At 40.3% G+C, this 25,431-nt stretch overlaps 1 protein-coding gene across 1 annotated transcript in view; it reads left to right on the top strand.

Annotated features, from left to right (window-relative positions):
• The window catches only part of DNAH9 (dynein axonemal heavy chain 9), a 450,622-nt gene extending 431,092 nt beyond the window's left edge, over positions 1-19,530 (top strand). The window contains exons 67-68 of the mRNA XM_012555448.1: positions 13,056-13,445; positions 19,303-19,530. Of these exons, the coding sequence (XP_012410902.1) occupies positions 13,056-13,445; positions 19,303-19,530 (618 nt within the window). The remainder of the gene's footprint in view (positions 1-13,055; positions 13,446-19,302) is intronic.
• The last annotated feature ends 5,901 nt before the right edge of the window (positions 19,531-25,431 follow it).

Raw genomic sequence — 25,431 nt, 5'->3', positions numbered from 1 at the left:
CTGTTTTTCTTTTGTCAGTTTGCCCAGTGGTTTGTCGATTTTGTTGATCCTTTTAAAGAACCAACTTTTGGTTTTGTTGATTCTTTCTTTTTTTAATATATTCTCAATTTCATTTATTTCTGCTCTGATCTTTATTATTTCCTTTTTCTGGTGGCTGTGGACTTCTTTTGCTGTTCTCTGTTTGTTTGAGTTGTGTAGCTAATGTTTTGATTTTTTCCCTTTCTTCTTTTTTGATGTGTGCATCTGTTCCTATAAATTGACCTCTGATCACTGCCTTTGCTGTGTCCCAAAGTTTTGGTATGATGTGTTTTCATTCTCGAAATTTTTTGATTCCATCTCTGATTTCTTCTATTACCCAGTGGTTTGTAAGTAGGGTGTTATTCAGTTTCCATGTAATTGATTTTTTTCCCTTGCTCTTCTTGTTGTTAATTTCTACTTTGATGGCATTGTGGTCAGAGAAGATACTTTGTATTATCTCAGTGCTTTGGATTTTGTTGAGGTTTGCTCTGTGGCCTAAGATGTGGTTTACTTTGGAGAACTTTCCATGTGCATTGGAAAAGAATGTGTACTTTGTAGCTGTTGGGTGGAGTGTTCTATATATGTCTATGAGGTCACGTTGACTAATTGTGTCCTTTAGATTTTCTGTATCTTTGTTGAGTTTTTTGCTAAATGTTCTGTCCTTTACCAAGAGTGGCGTGTTGAAGTCTCCTACTATTATTGTGGAACTGTCTATTTCTCTTTTCAGTGCTGTTAGAGTTTGTTTTTTGTATTTTGGAGCCCTGTCATGGGGTGTGTAGATATTTATTATGGTTATGTCTTCAGGATGGATCATCCCCTTAATCATTATATAGTGTCCTTCTTTGTCTTTTATGAATCACAGAGTATCCTGGGCAAAGATAAAGAGGGCTGGGGAGGGAGTTCTCTTTCCTTTCAGTCTAGCTCAAGCAATGTTGATTGATGAGCTCCTTGGGCAAGACTCAGCACTCCATGCTAGAGGATGCCAAGGAGACTGGAAGGAAAGCCTTCGCTCCCTTCCAAAATGACAGTCTTGTAGGAAAGACAGACACACAAACTGATTATAATACAAGGAGTGTGGGAGAAGAGTGGAAGAAGCTGGTGTGTGGGGTGAAGGAAGGCCTGAGAGAAGAGGAGGCATCAAGGGGCTTTGGAGGAACAGGTAGAAACAAGGGGTAGGGCCTTCCAGATGTTCAGAGCAGAGGAGCCCAAAACCTATTCTAAGAGCTAACCTGCTTTGGCTACAGCAAAGGGTCCACTCCAGTTAGTAGTGATGGGGTGAACTTCAAAAAGGAGACTGGTGATAACAGAAGAATGGCCCAGAAGCAGTCATCCTGAAACATTCTACTGTATGTTGCTTTTTCTCCTGGTCCTTCTGTGAGCTAGAGAACAGACAGCAATATCCATTAAAAAGTGCTGTCAAGAGGGGACAGGAGGCAAGATGGCAGTATAGCTGGTCACACAATTACATCGCCGTGCAGCAATGTCAGAAATAGACAACTAAGAAGTTATGTAACTGAGGATCTTGGAACCCAGGATGGCAACTGAAGAGTTGGAGAACCAAAGGGAAAGCATATCAAGAGGAAGGTAGAGGGAGGTAGAATACACACAGTGGGAAAGCGGAGTTTAGCAAATTGTACTACTCAGTTCAGCAGCACGGCTCATCGTGGCCATCTTGGGATGGACACATATGGCGCCTCCAAGCAGAGAGCACAGGGAAGAAGCAACATGGAGAAAACAGACTGACACAGAGAAATTAAGAAGCCAGCTCTGGAACAGAGTGACAGGGTGGACAGGGCAGACCTGAGAGACAGCGGGACTTGGGTGTAGCATAGAGTGAAATCCCAGGAGCCCTAGGGGAGTGCTACCTGAGGAGAGTGGTGTGGACTGAACTGTAGGAAACTACAAGCATGGAACAGGAAAGCTGATACTAGTGCCATGGGGGACAGGCACAGACAAATATAGCGGCACTGCACAGATGTTTGCTCCCCTAACCTGGGAGAGTACAATAAAGTGTAATAACTGGAAATTGGTCCTGTAAACATGCATCACTCCGGAAGCCCGTCTGCTGGAGATGGCTGGGGGAGCTCCACAGCCTAACCACTCATGGGAAGCTACCCCAGTCATCTATGATGAGAGGCGCCCACAGGCTGAGCTCCCCACAAGGAACCTACTAGCCTGAGGTGAGAATTCTGCCCAAACACCTGTGGCAGGAACACCACCCAGGAGGCCTGAGCCTGGCTCAGCCCACCTGCCTGAAGTGCACTCACCACAACCTGACATCATAAAGGTGCAATCCCACCTCAATGTTTCTCTAAGAGCAACTACCCCAATGCTGTGGACACATCCACTCAAACCCAATCCGACAGGAGCACACGCCCCACCCAGAAACCTGAAGCACCCTGTCAGAAGCAGCAAACACCCATGGCACTACCCCTGGACTGGTGCCGCAAGCATGGCCATGCCCTCAGGCACGAGCCTAAAACACTTTCCCCAGACCTGCATGGAGCCTGAGACACCTTCCCAGATCTATACAGAGCCCAGAATGCACCCAGGCTAGCACCATGCCCAGGGTCCCATTCAGGCTGGTACAGCACCTGTGGCACCACCTCTGACCTGGGAAGAGCCAGTGGCCTTGCCCCAGGTCCTGCGTGCTGCCTGCAGCCCAGACCCTGGTCCAGTGCAACACCCTAGGCCATACCCCCAGACTAGCATCTTACTAGCTGGCCCACTCCAGACTGGTACAGCAGCCATGCTTCATCCCAGCTTGGCACTGCCAACACCTTCACCCAAGCCCAACACCACAGTCACACACACCCTACTCCAATGCTAGAAGCACCCAGCCACAGAGAAGCGAGCTTGAAGTAGCACAGGGCAGAGAACCTAAGCAAGCTGTCCTGGGACAGTACAGCTAGGACAGGAGGCTCTGTAAACCCTGGGAAATAGCAACAAGCAAGAACATTCTAAAGATAAAGGAAAGAAGCTGATCTCCTGATCTTCTAAACTAAAAACAAACAATAAATCGTAATGTTTCATAGGCAATAGACAATTATAAAACTTACAAAGAGGCAGGAAAGGATGGTACAAACAAACAAAGCAAGGGGTCAGAAATAATCCCTAAGGAAGAACAAACAATGGAATTACTCAACAAATATTTCAAAGCATTAGTACTAAAAATGCTCAAAGAGATAAAGGAGAAATGGATAAAGATGTAAAGGAAATGCGGAAAACAATACAAGAACAAAACAAATTTCAATAAAGAGAAATCTTAAAAAAAAAATAGTAACACTGGAGCTTAAAAATAAGAAGTGAACAACACTACGGAAGGACACAGAAGTAGAACTGAAATGTCAGAAGCGAGGACCAGAGTCTTTGAGAATGCTCAGTCTGAAAAGCAAACAAAAAGGAATGAAGAAAAATGAACTAAGCCTAAGGGATATGTGGGACACCATTAAAAGGAATAATTTATGCATAATGGGAGTTCCAGAGCTTGAAAAAAGAGAGGTAAACTCAGAAAGAATCTTGAAGAAATAATCTTAGAAAACTTCTCAAACATCACAAGAGATAAGAATTTTCCCATCCAAGAAGCGCAACAAACTCCATAAAGAAAGAATCCTAAGAGAAACTCACCATGGCATATCATAATCAAATTCTTGAGAATCTAGGACAAAGAGAAAATTTTAAAAGCAGTACAAGAAAAGTGAAGTATCACATACAAAAAAAAAAAAGTTGCCGTCAACTCAATTCTGACTCATAGAGACCCTATAGGACAGAGTAGAACTGCCACATGGGGTTTCCAAGGAGCAGCTGGTGGATTTGAACTGCTGACCTTCTGGTTATCAGGCAAACTCTTAACCACTGCACCACGAGGGCTCCATCACATACAAGGGGACCCCAATAAGATTAAGTGCCGACTTCCGTTCAGAAACCATGCTGAAACAGAAAGTGTTGAAAGAAAAGAACTGCCAGCCAAGAATAATATATCCAGCAAAATTATCATTCAAAAACAATGATGAAATTAAAACATTGCCATATAAACAAAAATTAAGAGAATTTGTTAATAACAGGCCAGCTCTATGAGAAATACTGAAGAAAGTCCTCCAAAAGAAAAGTAATGACACTTAACAGCCACCTGAATACATATAACAATAAAATAAATTTAAACTTGGATTGCAGGGAAGCAGAGATACAAAGTTATAATTGATGACAGTATCACAATAAAAAGAGTGATGATTGGTGTAGATATGGAACTTTCATATGTTGAGGAAGTTAAGGTGGTTTCAAGATACAACAAAAGTATTTTCAATGTAGGATGTTAAATGTAATCCTCATGGTAATCACAAAGAAAGTAAATAAAACTACTCATCAAAGTAAAGGGAAACAAAAAGACTCAGCCATCACAAAAACAACAATAATAAATAAAAGGATATATATATATTTAAAAAGAACTCAGCACTGAAGGTAAAGAGGAACAAAGAAGCCATTAATCTCACAAAATACAAATCCTAGCAAACAGAATTCAACAACATATTAAGACAATTATACACATGACCAAGTGGGATTTATTGCAGGAATGCAAGGGAGGTTCAGCATTAGAAAATCAATCAATGTAATACACCACATTAATAAAACAAAGGAAAAGAACCAAATGATCATCTCAATAGATGCATAAAAGGCATTTGATAAAATCCAATGCCCTTTGTTGTTAAAATTCTCAGCAAAATAGGAATAGAAGAGAAATTCCTTAACATGATTAAAGACATATATGAAAAACCAATAGTCAACATTACACTCAATGGAGAGAGCCTTCCCATTGAGGACAGGAATGAGACAAGGTTGCCCACTATCAATTCTATTCAATATTGTACTGGAAGTCCTGGCCAGAACAATAAAGCAAGAAAAAGAAATAAAGGGTATTCAAGTGGAAAGGAAGAAGTAAAACTATCTCTACTCACTGATGACATGATCCTATACATAGAAAATCCCAACGATTCCACAAGAAAGCTGCTGGAACTAACAGATGAATTCAGTAATGTTGCAGGGTACAAGATCACCGCACAAAAATCAGTCGGTTTTCTTTACACCAACAAGGAGAAATCTGAAAAGGAAATCAATAATACCATTTACAATAGCACTTAAAAAAATAAAATAGCTAGGAATAAACCTAACCAGAAATGTAAAGGACTTACACAATGAAAACTATAAAAGACTGCTACAAAAGACCAAAAGAGACCTACATAAACAGAAGGACATTCCGTGCTCATGTACTGAAAGACTTAATACTGTGAAAATGTCAATACTACCCAAAACCAAAAAGCCAAACCAACTGCCGTCTAGTCGATTCCAACTCATGGCAACACTAGAGGGCAGAGTAGAACTTCCCCCACAGAGTTTCCAAGACTGTAATCTTTAGGAAGCAGATTGTCACATCTCTATCCCACGGAGTGGCTGGTGGGTTCCAACCGCCAACTTTTGGTTAGCAGCCGAGCACTTAACCACTGTGCCACCAGGGCTCCTTACACTACCCAAAGCGATCCCTAAATACAATGCAATCCCAATCAGAATTTCAACAGCATTCTTTACTGAAATGGAAAAACTAATCACCAACTTTATATAGAAAGGAGAGAGGCCCCTAATGGCCAAAGCAATCTTAAAGAAGAACCAAGTATGAAACCTCACACTTCCCGATTTCAAAACAAACTGTACAGATACAGTAATAAAAACAGTCTGGTATTGGTTCAACAATAGACATGTAGACCAACTGAACAGAATTGAGAGCCCAGAAATAAATACATCCATCTATGGACAACTGATTTTCTACAAGAGGTCAAAGTCCATTCAATGGGGAAGAAATAGTCTCTTCAACAAATGGTGCTGGCAAAATTAGATGTCCACATGCAGAAAATGAAACAGGATTCATACCTAACATCATACATAAAAACTAACTCAAAATGGATCAAAGGCCTAAATGTCAAAAGTTCTTGGAAGAAAACATAGGGGTAAAACCATGGGACCTGATTTTTTTAATGGTGAATTATCAAACACAGCTACAAATGCACAAATAGCAAAAGACAAATTAGATAACTGGGACATCATAAAAATTAAAAATTTATGCTCAAAAAAGACTTTATCAAAAGAGTAAAAAGACAACCTACAGACTGGGAAAAAAATTTGGGGGAACAACATATCCAATAAGGGTCTAATATCTGAAATATATATATAACTTCTACAACTTAACAACAAAAAGACAAATAACCCAATCAAAAAATGGGCAAAGTATAGGAATAGACACTTCACCACAGAGGGCATTCAGGCAGCCAACAAACACATGAAAAGATGCTCACTGTCATTAGCCATTAGAGAAAATTAAAACTACAATGAGATACCACCTCACCCTGCTAAAATGGCATTGATCAAAAAAACAATAAACGTTAGCAAAGATGTGGGGAGACTAGAACCCTTATCCACTGTTGGTAGGAATGTAAAATGATACAACCACTGTGGAAAATAGTATGGTGATTCCTCAAAAAATTAAAAATAGAACTACCTTATGACCCTACAATTTCACTTCTAGGTATATATACCCTAGCGATCTAAGAGAAGTGACACAGACATATGCACACCTATGTCACTGCAGCACTAATCAAAATAGCAAAAAGATAGAAACAACCTAAGTGCCCATCAACAGATGACTGGATAAACAAAATGTAGTGCATGCATACAATGGAATACTACTCAGCCATAAAGAAAAATGAGTTCCTGAAACATCTTGCCATGTGGATGAACCTAGAGGACATTATGCTGAGCAAAATGAGTCAATCGCAAAAGGGCAAGTATTGCATGAGCTAACTTTTATGAAATGACAAGTATAGGTATATATACAGAGACCAAAGTTCATTGGTGGCTACGGGGGGAGGGGAGGGGAAGAGGAGGAATCATCCTCTAGATAGTAGTCACTTTTTTATGGTGATAGGAAATGTAGCGCTGAATGTGGGTGAAGTATGCACAGCCTGACTAATGTAACCAATGCCACTAAGTTGTACAAAGAAAAAAGACATATTGGTAAATGCTATATTATGTACAATTTTGCAACAACAACAAATATATATAGATTAGGTTTCTTGGTTTGAAAACTTGTGGTCATAGTCTCATGGAACGATTCAGTCAATTGGCATAATATAGTTCATAAAGTTTATGTTCTACATCCTAGTTTGGTGAGTAGCATCTGGGGTCTTCAAAACTTGAGAGCGCCCACCTAAGATACAATTATTGGTCTCTATTTGTCTCGAGCAAAAGAGAAGGAAGGAAAACCAAGAATCAGAGAAGGAATCATACTACAGGACTGTCTCCATGAACAACGACCAGACTAGATGGTGCCTGGCTACCACTACTGACTATTCCGATCAGGGTCACAGTAGACGGATTCTGACAGAAAGGGAGAAAAATGAGCAACAGAACTTCAAATTTTCAAAGAATCCAGACTTACTGGACCCATGAGACTGGAGGAATCCCTGAGACTATTGTCCTGAGCTACTCTTTAAACCTTGAACCAAAATTATCCCCTAAAGTCACCTTTTAACTAAATAGCAGGTTAGCTCAAAAAGTAATGAATGTCACCCTTGAGTTCTGCCGTCTTTTAAAAAATTATCTATATGAGACCAAATGGACAACAGTTATTCTAAAGCATAGATGAGAAGGATGGGAGGAAATGAGACTAACTTAATGGAAATGGAACAACTAGAATGGAAATAATGTTGAGAACGTTGACACAATGTGAAGAATATAACCAATGCCACTGAACATTATGTGTAGAAATGGTTGAATGGGAACCTGTTTTGCTGTGTATATTTTCACCAAAATACAATAAAATTTTTTTTTGAAGTGCTGTCATGTGAACCTTGGAAACGTTATGCAGAGCAAAATCAGTCAGTAACAAAAAGATAAATATTGTATGATTGCATTTAAGTGAAATATCTAGATTAGGCAAGTGTATAAAGGCCAAGGTTTATTAGGGATAGGTGGGAGGGTGGGAAGCTTAGGGGACACTGAGCTTCTATTAAGGACAATGGAAAAATTCGGAAACAGAAATTGGTGATGGTTGAACAACATGATGAACATGTACTGTACATGTAAAAATGTCACTGTACTGTACATGTAAAAAATGTTGAACTGGCAAATGTTTTGGTACTGTCATGAAAAGGCAGTCTCATTAGGACAGTTTCCCAAACTGGCCTGGCCATCAGACTCACTGGGGGTTTTATTAAAATATAGATTCCCAGGCCCTACCCTCCAGTCCTACCAACCTCTAGGGGTAAGACCTGGAAACCCTTATTTTAACCCAGGTAATTGTTATGAAGGAGCCCTGGTGGAACGGTGCTTAAGTGCTTGGCTGATAACCAAAAGGTCCACAGTTCGAACCTACCAGATGCTCCATGGGAGAAATATGTGGTAGTTGGCTTCTTTAAAGATTACAACCTTGGAAACCCTATTGGGCAGTTCTACTGTGTCCTGTGGGGTCACTATGAGTTGTAATCAACTCAGCGGCAGCAGGTTTGGGTTTTTGGTTTAATTGTTATGATGAGTCAAGTGTGGGAGCACAGGATTAAGGCAAGCAGGTAGAAGAAAAAGTTGAACAGATTTGTTCATAACAGTGCAGAGTACAGAGAAGGGAAATTCTTACATCCAAGGAAGAGATACAGCTGAGCTGGTGAAAGACGAAAAATAGGAGAGGAAACAGCAGAAGGAAGTGGCTTGAGCTGGAGGGGCTCCCAGGATGCTAAGCCTGTGAGTGACAGGTGCGCCCCCAGGGGACCATGTCTGTTAAAGAGAGCTCAGCTCTGAGCTTCCCACCAGCGTGGTGGTAGGAAGGTGTGCTTGGCTTTGTTGGTAGAGTAGCCTGGCAGGCACAAGGAGGAAAGAGGAAATTCCAACTGACGTGTTCTTTCTTTGCTTTTCCTTTCTTCCTCTTTAACAGTCACTTTGAAGTCTGAGGACTCTTTAGGTTGAGTGTGGGAGACTGAGGGCAACTCATGCCACCAGCACATCAAACAGGCAAACTTTAATGCTCTGCCCAGCGTGGGCACCAAATTTTTAAGTCAGTAAGTCAATATTGTCATAAAGACATTTTTATTCACAATAATGCATAATTGGGTGGATGGGAAACCATAAATACAGTGGCTATAAGCACAGCAAGATTAGTACCTTGACTTAGTTACCTAGTGCTGCTACAACAACAACAACAAAAAATACCACAATTGGATGGCTTTAGAGAACAGGAATTTATTTGCTCACAGTTCTTAAGGCTAAAAGTCTGAATCAGGGTCCCAGACTTGTTGATTCCTTCTGCGAGCCTCTCTCCTACTTTCTGGTGTCTGGCCGCCATCCTTGGCGTTCCTTTGCTTGTAGACAGTTCTCACATAGTGTCTGTCTTCCCTCTGTGTGTGTGTCTCTGTGTCTATTCTCCTCTTTTTATAAGAAACTACTCAGAAGGGATGAGGTTTAGGACCCACCCTACTCTGGTCTGGCCTCATTAACATAACAAAAGAAAATCCCTAACTTCCTAACAGGGTCATATTTACAGGTAAGCGGTTAGGACTTTCACATAACTTTGGAGGGACACATGTCAATTCATAACAGTCCTCATACTCACAATACGGTGTCCGTTTAGGGTCATCCAGCCGTTAGTTCTTGCAAAGAGTCCCCTGCAGTGCTGACACCAAGGAAGCACATCGTGGGGCCCTGAAAGGCAGCACTTTCCCAAGAGAAAAATTCAGTGTTTTGTTTTCTTTTTGTAAGTTTTCTTCTTGTTGATTCTTGACTTGTAATCAAATAAGTGCAGAAGTTAGTGGGTGTGACAAGGGATCCAGGCCAGATGAGTTTGAGAGGTGCTGGATTAAACAAATACAAACAGGTTTTTTATTTTAGAATAGCTTGAGCCTTTAAGAAGGGTCATTTTACCGAGAACTTGGCCACAGAACCTTCCTATCAACCCACATTAGCTTCCACAACTCCGACAACATCTTAGGAAACTAATTTTTTTCTGAATACCTTTCAGGAAATGCTGCCCTAGACTTTGTAGACATCATCCTCTCCTGAGAAGGGGACACAGTTACACTTAATGAATTGGGGTAGAAGGACCTTCTCGCTTGCTTCTGCTCGGCCCCCCTCTGAAAATGAGTAATTTCTACTTCTGCTCAAGACCATGAGAGTACCCAAGCCCGGAGGCCTAACTGCAGGGTGGATGATTTCTTCTTGTCCTAAACTGTTCCTGCTTCACTCTCAAACTGGCAAAACCTAAGAGACAGTACATTCCTTAAAGTGCCATCGTTTGCATTCAATTAGTAAATGCAAAAGCAGTGTCAGAACAAATTGTAATCTTACCAGCACATGTGAGAATTTTTCAGAAAGCCAAGTTATACATTTTAATTCCTCTGCTAACAAAATGGCTTTAGATTTCTCAAGTGTGTTGAAAAGTAAGCATTGCATATATTTTAATCTTTACTAAAGCACATCCTTTCTTCTTACAATGAAACTCAGAGAAATAGAGGCTGATATGGCTTCCCTTGTGTCCAGAACCTGCACCTCTCTGTCTGTGGCCCGGTACCACTGAGTCAGCTGTGGATGTAGCCACGGGTGATCACCGGTAACAAACGGCATTTCTGTAGATGCAAAAGTAGAGTGGCTGCCAGAGTCTGTAGTTCTGAGGTTTGTCTAGCTCTGGCACTGCCCTCAAAGATCGTGCCAGAAGACCGGTAACTCTTCATCACACTTACTCCTCTACTACCAGCAGTCTAGCACCTAGTGCACCACCGTGAGTTATGCTGGGTCATGTTATGAGACCACTCCAGGACAGGGGGCCTTTATTCTCCCACCAACTTGCGTGACAGATGACATTCACATATACAACATGCTTCCACAGACACACTCAAATTTAACAAAACCCGAAACAGTCTGTAGAGAAGGAAACACAAACAGGGCTTAGAGGGAGGCATCAGTCCCAGCCAGCAGGTGCTGAGCACAGCACCAGTTATTTCCACACTTCATCCCATTTAATCCTCGTAACGATACTGTGAGATTGCAGAAACCAGCAAGTTTTCAAGAGATGTCTTTCCCCTTCTTTGTTAACCAAAACATTTCATACACAGGCTTTGGAATGTACCAGTGGGAATCATAAAACAAAGTAGAAATGTATGATCATCTGCTTATTAAATTTTTCCCTTTGCGCTAAAGTTATCTTTATACTTAATATTATTTTACTATAATCAGCTATTTTAAGGGAAATATTTTTATTATTATACAATAAATTATAAATTGCACATAATGATGGCTTATTACATAACTGGAGGCATGAAGAAGACCATCTTCTCTCAGCAGCTTGCTTTTGGCTCATATACACAAGTATGTAGTATTTTTTTTATTGAGGTAAAATGCACACAACATACAATTAGCCATTAACCATTTTAAGGTGCACAATTCAGTAGCGTTTAGTACATTCACAGTGTTATGCAACCACTATCTATCTATTTCCAAGACATTTTCATCACCCCCAAAGGAAACCCTACACCATTAAACAGTACTTCCCATTCCCGCCTTCCAGCCCCTGGCAGGGGGGAGACAGAAGTCCTTCCTGTGTCTGTGGATTTGCCTATTCTATACACTTCATATAAATAGAGTCAGACAATATGTGACTTTTTGTGTCTGCCTTCTTTCACTTTATAAGTATTTTATGGCCTTTTTTCAGAAGCCTGTGCACACTAAAGTGGGGATTCCAAATTAAGAGAACTTTTTTTTTTCTATTTTAACCCAGTAATAGGATTCATTTCAGGAGATTCTTCAGGAAATCTACCACAAGAAGCTTTTGTTTATGTGATGTTGGTGTGGTTGAAAGTAATAAGCTCTGGTGGCAGATACAGGGCACCTGTACCTCCCATGCAGCCTTGATGTGGCCTCAGAATCCTTCCCAATACACTGCTCTGGGCAGCATCATGATATATCTGAGGAGACACAAGGGATGAAATCTATTTTCTATCCCTGTAACACAGTCCATTTTTTTTAAAGGGAAAACCGTGCAGTTCAGGCGGTACCCAGCAGTGGTCTGAATGTTTGGGATGCTTGGTTTTTCTTTACAGTATTTATCTTAAAATAGCCTAGCCACCAGATCCTAAATTATGGAAAGTGTATATGTAACAGCTACACTCCATCTGGTAAGTTCATAAAGAAGTTATTAGTCTGTTTCCTATAAATCAGAAGTCAGAGGGTTAGCCTCTTGCTGTCATTCAGGACACTGATATGCATAACCCTTTTTAAGTTACAGAAGTTAAGAGAAAGAGTTGGGTCTAGAAATTCATAGTACCAGTCTCCAGCCCATAGGCAAGGGTCCTCCAGGTCACACGTGTGGAAACCACTCTAATAGAGATGGGATCTTTGAGAAATTGTTAGAGATAGTTGGCAGAACCAAAGTTAGCAAGTTTAACTTAAGGATGCTTTTTGGTGCAAATCTTTTTTTTTCTTTTTTTAACCAAATTAGCCAACTAGCCATTGAGAGAAGGTCCCTTAAAGTTCACTTTGTATCCAATAGCTTGGTTTTGTTTTTTTTGTTTTTTTTTTTTTCAGGAAATCCTTGATTTGGGGTAATATAGCTCTTTTAGGCTTTGGATTTGATGTTTCTAAGATGCATGCAGAAGCCTGCAGGGCTCCTGCAAAGTCTGGACAAAAATTGTGGACCTCAAGCTCTAGTGTAGGGTTGAACAGGCATGTAACATGCAGGTGGATTAAAGTCTGCAGTGGGAAGCAGTTGGGTTTTCTGAAACACTGTCAGTAGACACGTATAGACTCTGACATCATCGGAGAGGGTTTTAGAGGAACAGGCTCTGTGAGACAAATCTTGCAAATCAAGTGTTTGACAGAGATGATCATTGCATTACCCGCCCCTGGAGCCATGTCCTGTCTGCCTGGGTGCATGAGCCAGAGGGCTCTAAGGTTGGTTGTTTGCAAAGATTTCATGTGTCCTCATTTTTCGTATTCTCACTCTTTGTCCTCAGGGGGAGTTAACCATGACCAGTGACATGGAGAACTTACAGAACGCCCTGTACCTAGATATGGTGCCAGAGCCCTGGGCCAGGCGAGCCTACCCCTCCACAGCAGGACTGGCAGCCTGGTTTTTGGACCTCCTCAGCCGAATCAAGGAGTTGGAGGCCTGGACAGGTGACTTTGCATTGCCCTCCACCGTGTGGCTGACAGGCTTCTTCAACCCCCAGTCATTCCTGACTGCCATCATGCAGTCCACGGCCCGCAAGAGTGAGTGGCCACTGGACCAGATGTCCCTGCAGTGTGATGTGACAAAGAAGAACAGAGAAGAATTCAGGAGCCCACCTCGGGAAGGAGCCTATGTCCATGGCCTCTTCATGGAAGGTGCCCGCTGGGATACACAGGTAAATCCTCAGATAAGCCAAAGGGCATCATCTCAAGAGATGATTAAATACTTACTGTCTCACATAGAGTGTGATGACTAAAAGTGATGTCCCTGAATCTTTTACTTAGGTAACCTTTCTTTCCTTGAGGCCATCAAGCCATTTTTATGCAGCCAGGTGTGGTGCAAAGAACATAGGCTTTGCAGCGGGAGTAGAACGGAGTGATTAAAAGCAAAGGCTCTAGACTCAGACTGGCTGGGTCTGATACCCAGCACCACATTTATTAACTCTGTGACCTTGGATATAGTTTTATCTCTCCGGGTATCCATTTATTCAACTGTTCATGGGAAAATAGAGTTGTTGGAAACACTAAATAAGAGGTAAGACACTTGAACAGTGCCTGGCACATACAGAGCACTCAAAAAGTCTTAGCTACTATTGGGAGTGAGTCACCTCTGGCACTGCATGACCTGGAAATGTCATTTCACCTCCCTGGTCCACATTGCTCATTCATGATCTTTAGGAGAGGAGGGATTCCCTTCTGCCTTTTACATTGTTTCATGGAGGTACAAGGGAGCCAGTAAATGTCCTTTAAAGTGATCTTTTTTAAAAAAAAAAAAAAAAAAAGATTGCTTGGAAAGGCTATTTAAAAATTGTGTCACCATAAGATTGGAGAGACTGTTTTGTCATAGGTATGGAACTGGAAAACAAGCACAGATGGCTGGAATAAATAAAATAAGTAGGAATGGATAATTCTAGGACAAGTTTACACTTGTTATACACATAATCTGGGGGGAATGCATAGTCAAAGGTGACACTGTTTCTAGCAGTCAATACCAAGAAAATGGAAGAAAACTGTTGGAAGAACTGGGAGGTCCCAGGAGGCCACATAAATACGCATACAAAGCCAGTGGAAAACACATTAAAGTGGGATACTGTTCACACAGCATAATCCCTGAGAAGTAATCTGACTTTCCTCTCTCCACTTGGACATTTGCACAAGATTCTGTCAGTGGAGATCACACATGGATTGTATTAGTAGTAAGGTAGACTAGACCACAGCCAGGATCCTCAAAAAAAAACAAAAACAAAATGAGAAACTAAAGTAGGGAAGAAGCTCAGAAGAGCAGTGGCACTGTGGAAAGAAAGGAAACTGATTCTAATTCTCTACCTCCCAATTTTCATTACCTTATTTTTAATAGAAGCCCTGGTGGCACAGTGGTTAAGAGCTCGGCTGTTAACCAAAAGGTCAACAGTTCAAATCCACCAGTTGCTCCTTGGAAACCCTATGGGGCAGTTCTACTCTGTCCTACAAAGTCGCTATGTGTTGGAATCAACTCAACGGCAACAGGTTTAGTCTTTTTGTTTTTGTTTTTTTTATTTTTAATAGTAATCATTTTTTAAACTTTCCAAAAAACAATACATGTCCACCATGAGCTCTTGTTCTCAAAGATTCTGTCCCATTAGGATGTCAACAAAAATGATCTCCAAAAAATCTCCTCCATAAAACAATGAGAACATTGAATCAAATTCTTCAGAACTCTGGAAATTAACCAAAAGCTTACAGCAATACAGGGAGTGTTGTCCCCCACCCCAAGAATAATGAGTGAGCCTCAGTAAAAGAGCAAGTTTTGTGGCCTTTTAAGCTCTATTCCTATTCCCCCACCCCCAGCTCTGCAGCAGCCTTAAAAACCAACAGTCGGGAATCACAATGAAAACCAACAAACTGGAATTACAATGAAAAACAGCAGCCTGGCAGCCACTTAAAAAAGCAAAACATGGCTGGAGCATCTTCAAAGCCCCATTCCCAGAATATTTTCCCCAGGGACATTTGTCAAAAACAATGAAAGGCAACTGTTTATCCTTGAGACTGCCTGAGGCAGTGAATAACAGTGGGGTAAACAATAGAATAACCACAAAGCTTAAATGAAAAAGTTGGAAATGAGATGTCCCTAAAACCAATTGGAAGTGAGATGTCCATAAAACCAAAAACACCGAAGCAGTTGACATCTAATTGATTCCAACTCCTGGCAACCCCATGTGTTGCAGAGTAGAACTGCACTCCATAGAGTTTTCAACATTGTTACCTTTTGGAAAGAGATTGCCAGGGCTTTCTTCTGAAGCTCCTCTGGATGGGCTCAAACCACCAAACTTTCAGTTAGTATTTGCGCACAAAACCATCTGTGCCACCCATGAAGTCTATAGGGTGTTTTAAAAAGCTTTGACATATCCATGGGACTGTAAGAGGCAATACCCATGTACAGGACTGTGCACATGCCCAGGACTGTGCACATGCTCAAGAAAGACTAAATTAGATACTAAGCTCACATCTCTGCCTAATGTTGAGGCTGTCTGCAAGCAGGAAGTAAAAACTAAGAGCTTTAACCCATCTGTTTTAGAATTGAAGTCATGCCCCAAAACACACAGAGCCCCGTGGCAAAGACTAGGAGACTTACTGGTTCCACACATTTAAAGAAATCTCTGTCCAATCATTTGCTGACCGCTAAGCTAACCAAGCATGGCAGTTCAGTGACCACACATGACAAAGAACACAGACTTTACAGATAAGCAGTTCAGCAAAGTCACTAAACAAACATACAACAATAACAAATTCTAGGGAGGGGGAGAATCTGATTTCCAGAGTTGCCACATTACATTATTTAAATGTCCATTTTTCAAAAGAAAAAAACTAGGAGACACAAAGAAATAAAAAAGTAAACAAGAAATTAAAATACTTTAACTCAGCTATTTTAAATGTTCAAAGAACTAAAAGAAACCATGTCTAAGGGACAGTATGCAAACATTGTCTCACTAAATAGAGAACATTCATAGAGATAGAAATTATTTAAAAAAAAAAAAAGAAATTCTGGAGTAGAAAAGTATAATACCAGAAATGAAAATTACTAGAGGGACTCAATAGCAGTTTTGAGTTGGCAGATAGATCCTCAAACTTGAAGATAGGTCAGTTTGAGATTATCCAGTATTAAGAATAGAAAGGAAAAGAATGAAGAAAAATGAACAGAGCCACAGAGACCTCTACAGCACGATCCAGGGTATCGACAAATACATAATGAAAGTCTGACAAGGACAGGAAAGAGAAAAAGGAACAGAAAGAATATTAGGAAAAAAATGGCTAAAAATTCCCCAAAGTTGATGAAAAACAGTAATCTACACATCCAAGAACCTCAGCAAACTCCAAATAGGATAAACTCAAAATGATTTATACTAAGACACATTATGATCAAACTGTTGAAAGATAAAGACAAAGAGAGAAACTTGAAAGCAGCAATTGAAAAGGAACTCATCATTTATAAGGGATTCTCAGTAAGATTAAGAGCTGATTTCTCATTAGCAATTTGAGAGATCAGAAGATAGTGGGATTACATAAGCAAAGTGCTGAGAAAAGCACTGTTAGCCAAGAATTCTATATCCAGGAAAGTGTCTTTCAAAAATAAAGGAGAAATTAACACATTCCCAGATTAAAAAACAAAAATTGAAAGAATCTGTCTGTAGCAGACTTGCCCTACAGGAAATACTAAAGGGAGTTCTTCAGAATGAAATGAAAGGACACTAGACAGTATCACAAGTCCACATGAAGAAATAAAGAGCACTGGTAAAGATAACTATATAGTTAATATAAAAGATATTATATATGTATTTATTGTTTGTAACTCCTTTTTTTATCCTATCTGATTTAAAGCAGTAATTATAAATTTGCAGTGATGGGCATGCAATGTATAAGAATGTAGTTTGTATGAAAACAACAGCACAAAAGCAGGGGACGGAATGGAGTTATATAGGAGCAAAGTTTTTGTAGTCTAATGAAATTAAGTTGGTATTAATCTGAACTAGATTATTATCAATTAATATGTTAATTGTAATACCCAGGAAAACCACTAAAAAAAATGGTAAAAGAAACAAGGGAATTAAACTAGTACACTAAAATATATCTACTTAACACAAAAGAAGGCAGAAACAGAGGAATGGGAGGGGAAGATAACTAGCAAAATGCCAGGTGTAAATCCTACCTTATTAGTAATTTCATTAAGTATAAATGGATTAAACACTACAATTAAAAGACAGAGATTGGTAGGATGGATTTTTTTAAATGATCCAACCATATGATGCATATAAGAGACACATTTTAGTTTCAACAACACAAATACGTTGTAAGTACAGAGAAAAATACATACTATGAAAACTAAAAGAGAACTATAGAGCTATACTAATATCAGACAAAACATACTTTAAGACAAAAATTGTTACTGGAGACAAAGAATAACATTTTATAATGGTAATATGTCAGTCCATCAAGAGGATATAACAATTATAAACATATATGCACCTAATATCAGAGCCCCCAAAATACATGAAGCAAAAAACTGACAAAATTGAAGGGAGAAGTAGACAACTCATCAATGATAGTCAGGGAATTCAATACCTCACTGCTAATGATTTCAGGATTTCTTTTTTGGGGTGATTAAAATGGTCTGGAATTAGATACTGGTGATGATTGTACAACTTACTGAATATATTAAAAACCACTGAATCATGTACTTTAATAGGATTGGTTTTATGGTATGTGGGGTGAAAAAAGGTTCTATCCTTGCTCCCAACCATAAACACTCAGGTGGGGGCGGGTGGGAGGTCACCAATATGTACCTAAGTTTTGGTACTCACCACATATCAACCTCTACCAGAAACAAGGGGAAACCTCCTTCACTTCAGATCAATTTTATGGAAAATAAACCAAACTCTGTCCATAGCATGAGTGGCTCAGAGCCACTTGGACACAGGCAAGTAATTTGTGAATGACTGGATCAGCATTTCCCAAAGTACGTTCCCTAAAACACAGGTACCATGGGAAGATTAATAGGTTACAAAGAAAAGGGTCCTGTGGTCAAATAAGTTTGGGAAATGCTAAGGTAAACAAAGTTGGCCCAGTTTTATTACTGCTGTAACTTCTCCTTGTAGTCAGTGTGTTAGTATGCATTGTAAAGCTGCAAGTACAGAGTATGGTAAGCACCATTTCCCAAGATGATTAGACCAACAAACTCTTTTCTTCCTCAAAACATTTCTCAGGACTAAAACCAAGCCAAAAACCAAACCCACTGCCACAAGTCGATTCCAACTCATAGCGACCCCATAGAACAGAGTAAAACTGCCGCATAGGGTTTCCAGTGAGTAGCTGGTGGATTTGAACTGCTGACCTTTTCGCAGCGAAGCTCTGATCCACTGCACCACAAGGGCTCCTTCTCAGGACTAGTGAGGGGAAAATGCCCTAGATAGGCCTATTGAGATGTCTCAAAAAACCATGGGAAGACCCCATGTAGAAAGCTACAGGATGGCCAGGTTCCTATTACATGAGGAAAGATAAAACGTAGTTCCCTTTGCTCAAGAAGTCAAAGTGCTCTAGAGAGTGGATGAGCTCACATATGAAACTGAAAAGAGGCAGAAACAGGATATAATCAAGCCTTAAAATCTAAAGCATTTGCTGGCAGGGAGTATGTCTTACTCATCTTTAAATCTCCAGCAACTAGCAAGGCATCTGGCAAATAGTTGCATTCAATATGTTTATGAAATGAATTAATTAAAAAATAAGACTAGGAGAGACTCGAGCTACAAAGGGGTTTATATATGATAAATAGCAGCTTTTGGAACTCTGCTTCAAGAAGTGATTTAGGCTGAATAAAAACAGAAATGTGTTTTCTACATACAAGAACCATTTCATCATGTATTGTTTAGAGAACCTGGAAGGGGGTAGGTACAAAGGCAGCCAGGCCATGCCAGTCTCTCCTCTCTTGGATCTTCTGACAGAAGCAAGGCTGACTGGCTGGGCTCTGGGTCTAAGATGGCTCTTCCATGTTCTTGTCCTCAGGCTGGGATCATTACAGAGGCAAAGCTCAAGGACCTGACACCCCCCATGCCTGTGGTGTTCATCAAGGCCATCCCTGCGGATAAGCAGGACTGCCGCAGTGTCTATCCCTGCCCTTTGTACAAGACTTGTCAGCGGGGACCAACCTACGTGTGGACTTTCAACCTGAAAACTAAGGAGAGCCCATCCAAGTGGGTTCTAGCTGGAGTGGCCTTGCTTCTCCAGATCTAACTTCCTGCAGAGCCACTGAGAAAGCAAGAAAAGAAGCTGGGCTGGAGGCTACCCAAAGGGATGGATGGGTAAGGATTGACCACAGATATTTAGGAAGATAGGAAATCATGACCTCTCACAATTCTATAGAATTCCTCTAGGGAACTTGGAGAAGTGCCTAACATGAGTGAGACCCTGAGCTGGAGAAGTGTGGGTGCAGGGATTAGGGGAGAATTGAATAATATTGAACCTTTGCTAATAAAGTGAATAAACATTCTTCAACTCTGTCTGGTCCAGTCTTTTGAGAGTTGCAGTCATAAATGATCGTGGAGAGACCCAGAGAAACTTGACACAAACGCTTGAGGCCTGACCTTGTCACAAAGTACTATACACAATGTTCTAGCTCCTGTGGTCCTTGGAACAACAGCATCAGCATCACCCATAAATCAGAATCTGCATTTTAACCAGCTCCCCAGGTGATCTGTATGCAAAGTACAGTTTGAGAAGCACTACTCTAGATCAGGGATCCGCAAACTTTTGCTGTAAAGGGCCAGGGAGCAATTTTTTTTGGCTTTGCAGCCATATAGTCTCTGTAGCAACTACTCAGTTCTTCCCCTATAGCCCCAAAGCAATCATAGACAATATATAAACAAATGGCCGGTCCTGCGTCATCCTCACAATCCTTATGCTTGAGCCCACTGTTGCAGCCACTGTGTCAATCCATCTTGTCAAGGGTCTTCCTCTTTTTCGCTGGCCCTCTACTTTGCCAAGCATGATATCCTACTCCAGGGACTGGTCCCTCCTGATAACATGTCCAAAGTACATGAGACAAAGTCTTGCCATCCTTGCCTCTAAGGAGCATTCTGGCTGTACTTCTTCCAAGACAGATATATTCTTCTGGCATTCCATGGTATATTCAATATTCTTCGCCATCACCATAATTCAAAGGGTCGGTTCTTCTTCAGTCTTCCTTATTCATTGTCCAGCTTTTGCATGCATATGAGGCAACTGAAAATGCCATGGCTTGGGTCAGGCACACCTTAGTCCTCGAAGTGACATCTTTGCTTTTTAACACTTAAATGAGGTCTTTTACAGCAGATTTGCCCAATGCAATACATCATTTGATTTCTTTACTGCTGTTACCATGGGCGCTAATTGTGGATCAAAATGAAATCCCTGACAACTTCAATCTTTTCTCTGTTTATTATGATGTTGCTTACTGGGCCAATTGTGAAGATTTTTGTTTCCCTTATGTTGAGGTGCAATCCATACTGAAGGCTATAGTGTTTGATCTTCATCAGTAAATGCTTCAAGTCCTCTTCACTTACAGCAAAAAAGGTTGTGTCATTTGCATATCACAAGTTATTAATGAGTCTTCCTCCAATCCTGATGCTGCATTCTTCTTCATATAGTCCAGCTTCTTGGATTATTTGCTCAGCATACAGATTAAGTATGGTGAAAGCATACAACCCTGATGCACATCTTTCCTAATTTTAAACCATGCAATATCCCCTTGTTCTGTTCGAATGACTGCCTCTTGGTCAATGTACAGGTTCCACATAAGCACAATTAAGTGTTCTGGAATTCCTTTTCTTTGCAACAGTATCCATAAGGGAAACAGACATTATCCATAATTTGTTATGATCCACACAGTCTAATGCCTTTACATACTCAATAAAACAGATAAACATCTAAAACTTGTTATGTAACACCTACTATTTGCTGAGGATACAGCTGTGAACGAGGCAGGTTGTTTTCCGGTATCTCTGTCATCTTTCAGATCATTAGAGGGAACTAAGAAGAAATCTTTCCTCTAAAGCATTTTGGTTTTTTTATTGTGCTTTAGGTGAAAGTTTACAGTGCAAATTAGTTTCTCATTCAAAAATTTATACACAAATACTGTGTGAGACCACTATTATAAAAACTCATGATAAGCTTTACACACAGAAAGAAACAATCTTTGATGGTTACTAGGGAGGGGAGGGGTGAGGAGGGAAAAACAACCAGACAATAGATAAGTGGTAACTTTGGTGAAGGGTAAGACAGTACACAACACTGGGGAAGTCAGCATAAGGCAAGGTCATGGAAGCTCCACAGACACATCCAAACTCCCTGAGGGACCAAATTACTGGGCTGAGGGCTGTGGTGACCATGGTTTCTGGTAACATCTAGCTTAATTGGCATAACATAGTTTATAAAGAAAATGTTCTACATTCCACTTTGGTGAGTCTTAAAAGCTTGTGAGTGACCATCTAAGACATTCCACTGGTCTCACCTCATCTGGAGCAAGGGAAAATGAAGAAAACCAAAGACACAAGGGAAAGATTAGTCCAAATGAGTAATGGACCACAAATACTACAGCCTCCATCAGACTGAATCCAGCACAACTAAATAGTGCCCGGCTACCACCACCGACTTCTCTGACAGGGATCACAATAGAAGGTCCTGGACAAAGCTAGAGAAAAATCTAGAACAAAATTCTATATCAAAAAAAAGACGACTACATGTACTGGTCTGACAGAGTTTGGAGAAACTCCAAGAGTAGGCCCCTGGACACGCTTTTAGCTCAGTAATGAAGTCACTCCTGAGGTTCATCCTTCAGCCAAAGATTAGACAAACCCATAAAAAAAATGAGACTAAATGGGCACACCAGCCCAGGGGCAAGGACGAGAAGGCAGGAGGGGACAGGAAAGCTGGTTATAGGGAACTCAAGGTTGAGAAGGGGAGAGTGTTGACATGTCGTGGGGTTGGCAACCAGTGTCACAAAACAATATGGGTACTAATGGTTTAATGAGAAGCTAGTTCTGTAAACCTTCATCTAAAGTACAATAAAAAAAAATTTATATGCAAATTGTTCTGTGACATTTGTTGCAATCCCCGCAATGTATCAGCACACTTCCCCTTTCCCTTTACACCCTGGGTTCTCCGTTTCCTCAGGTGTTATTGTTTCTTTCATAGGCCTGTCTAATCTTTGGCACAGGAGAAAGATGTACCACTCTGCTCCCGTAGAGATTACAGCCTTGGAAACCCTATGTTGCTGTTGTTGTTAGGTGCCTTCAAGTCAATTCCAACTCATAGTGACCCTACGTACAAAAGAGTGAAACACTGCCGGGTCCTGCACCAACCTCACAATCATCGTTATACTTGAGCCCACTGTTGCAGACAATGTGTCAGTCCATCACATTGAGGGTCTTCCTCTTTTTCACTGACCCTTTGTTTACTTTACCAAGCATGATGTCCTTCTCCAGGGACTGATCCCTCCTGTCAATATACTGCTGCAGCCGCTTTTGAATGATCTTCAGCAAAATTTTACCTGCCTGTGATATTAATGATATTGTTTGATAATTTCCACATTCAGTTGGATCACCTTTCTTGGGAATAGTCATAAATATGGATGTCTTTCAGTTGGTTGGCCAGGTAGCTGCCTTCTAAATTTCTTGACACAGATGAGTGAGCACTTCCAGTGCTGCATCCCTTTGCTGAAGTTGAAACATCTCAGTTGGTATTCCGTCAGTTCCTAGAGCCTTGTTTTTCACCAGTGCCTTAGGTGCAGCTTGGACTTCTTCCTTCAGTACCTCTTGAAATGGCTGAACGTTGACCAATTCTTTTTGGTGTAATGACTGTGTGTGTTCCTTCCATCTTCTTTTGATGCTTCCTGCGTCATTTAGTATTTTCCCTGTAGAATCTTTCGATATTGCAGCTTGAGGCTTGAATTTTTTTCTTCAGTTCTTTCAGCCTGAGAAATGCCAAGCGTGTTCTTCCCTTTTAGTTTTCTATCTTCCAGTCTTCACGCATTTCATTATAATACTTTGTCTTCTCGAGCCACCCTTCGAAATCTTTTGTTCAGCTCTTTTATTTCATCATTTCTTCCTTTCACTTTAGGTACTCGCTGTTCAAGAGCAAGTTTCAGAGTCTCTTCTGACATCCATTTTGGTCTTTTCTTTCCTGTAGTTTTAATGACCTCTTGCTTTCTTCATGTATGATGTCCTTGATGCCATTCCACAACTCGTCTGGTCTTCGGTCATTAGTGTTCAACGTGTCAAATCTGTTCTTGACATGGTCTCTAAATTAAGGTGGGAAATACTCAAGGTCGTACTTTGGCCCTCATGGACTTGTTCTAATTTTCTTTAGTTTCTACTTCAACTTGCATATGAGCAATTGATGGTCTGTTCTGCAGTTGGCCCCTGGCCTTGTTCTGACTGATGATATTGAGCTTTTCCATCGTCTCTTTCCACAGATGTAGTCAATTTGATTGCTGTGTATTCCATCTGGCAAGGTCCATGTGTATAGTCACCATTTATGTTGTTGACAAAAGGTATCTGCAATGAAGATGTCTTTGGTCTTGCAAAATTCTACCATGTGATCGCCAGCATCATTTCTACCACCAAGGTCAGATTTTCCAACTACTGATCCTTCTTCTTTGTTTCCAACTTTCACAATCCAATCACCAATAATTATCACTGCATCCTGATTGCATCTCGGATCAATTTCAGACTGCAGAAGTTGGTAAAAATCTTCAATTTCTTCATCTTTGGCCTTAGTGATTGGTTTGTAAATTTGAATAATAGTTGTACTAACTAGTGTTCCTTGTATGCATATGGATATTATCCTATCATTGACAGCATTGTACTTCAGGATAGATCTTGAAATGTTCTTTTTGATGATTAATGCAATGCCATTCCTCTTCAAGCTGTCATTGCCGGCATAATAAAACATATTTCTGTCCAATTCAAAATGGCCAGTGCCAGTACATTTCAGCTCACTAGTGCCTAGGATATTGGTATTTATGCACTTCATTTCATTTTTGACCATTTCCAATTTTCCTAGATTGCATTATATCTGTAGATCTCTTTAGATGGAATTGACATTTTCACAATGTTGAGTCTTCCTATCCATGAGCATGGTATGTTTTTCCATTTATGTAGGTCTCTTTTGGTTTCTTGAAATAGTGTTTTGTAGTTTTCTTTGTATAGGTGTTTTACATTTCTGGTTAGATTTATTCCTAAGTATTTTATCTTTGGTGGGGGGGCTATTATAAATGGTATCATTTTCCTGATTTCTTTTTTGAAGTTCTCTTTGTTGGTGTACCTGAATCCAACTGATTTTTATATGTTGATCTTGTATCCTGCTACTCTGCTGAAATCTTTCTATTAGTTCCAGTAATTTTCTTGTGGAATCTTTGGGGTTCTCTAAGTATAGTATCATATCATCTGTGAATAGAGATAGTTTTACTTCCTCCATTCCAATTTGGATGCCCTTTATTTCTTTGTCTTGCAATATTGCTGTAGTTAGGAATTCCAGCGCAATGTTAAACAGGAGTAGTGACAGAGGACATCATAGTCTTGTTCCCATTTTCAGGGGGATTGCTTTCAACTTCTCGGTGTTGAGAATGATGTTGGCTGTTGGTTTTGTATAGATGCCCTTTATTATGTCAAGGAATTTCCCTTCTATTCCTATTTCATTGAGAGTTTTTATCAGGAAAAGGTCTAAGAGTGTATCAAATGTCTTTTCTGCATCAATTAAGATGATCAGGTGATTCTTTCATTTATGTGGTGGATTATGTTGATTTTTTTATGTTGAACCATCCTTGCATACTTGGTATGAATCCCACTTGGACATAGTATTTCTTTTTTAACATGCTGTTGAATTCTGTTGGCTAGAATTACGTTGAGAATTTTTGGATCTATATTCATGAGATATATTGGTCTGTAATTTTTTTTTTTTTGTGGTGTCTTTGCCTGGTTTTGGTATCAAGGTTATGCTGGCTTCATAGAATGAATTTGGGAGTACTTCTTCCTTTTTTATATCCTGAAATAGCTGAGTAGTACTGGTGTGAGCTCTTCTCTGAATATTCGGTAGAATTTTCCAGTTAACTTATCCAGTTCAGGCTTTTTGTGTGTGTTTTTTTTTTTTTTTTTTTTT

Source organism: Trichechus manatus, unplaced genomic scaffold, assembly GCF_000243295.1.
Source record: "Trichechus manatus latirostris isolate Lorelei unplaced genomic scaffold, TriManLat1.0 scaffold00040, whole genome shotgun sequence".
NCBI lineage: Eukaryota > Metazoa > Chordata > Mammalia > Sirenia > Trichechidae > Trichechus > Trichechus manatus.
Note: the sequence above shows the minus strand (reverse complement) of the source record. Positions and strands in the feature narration are given on the sequence as shown.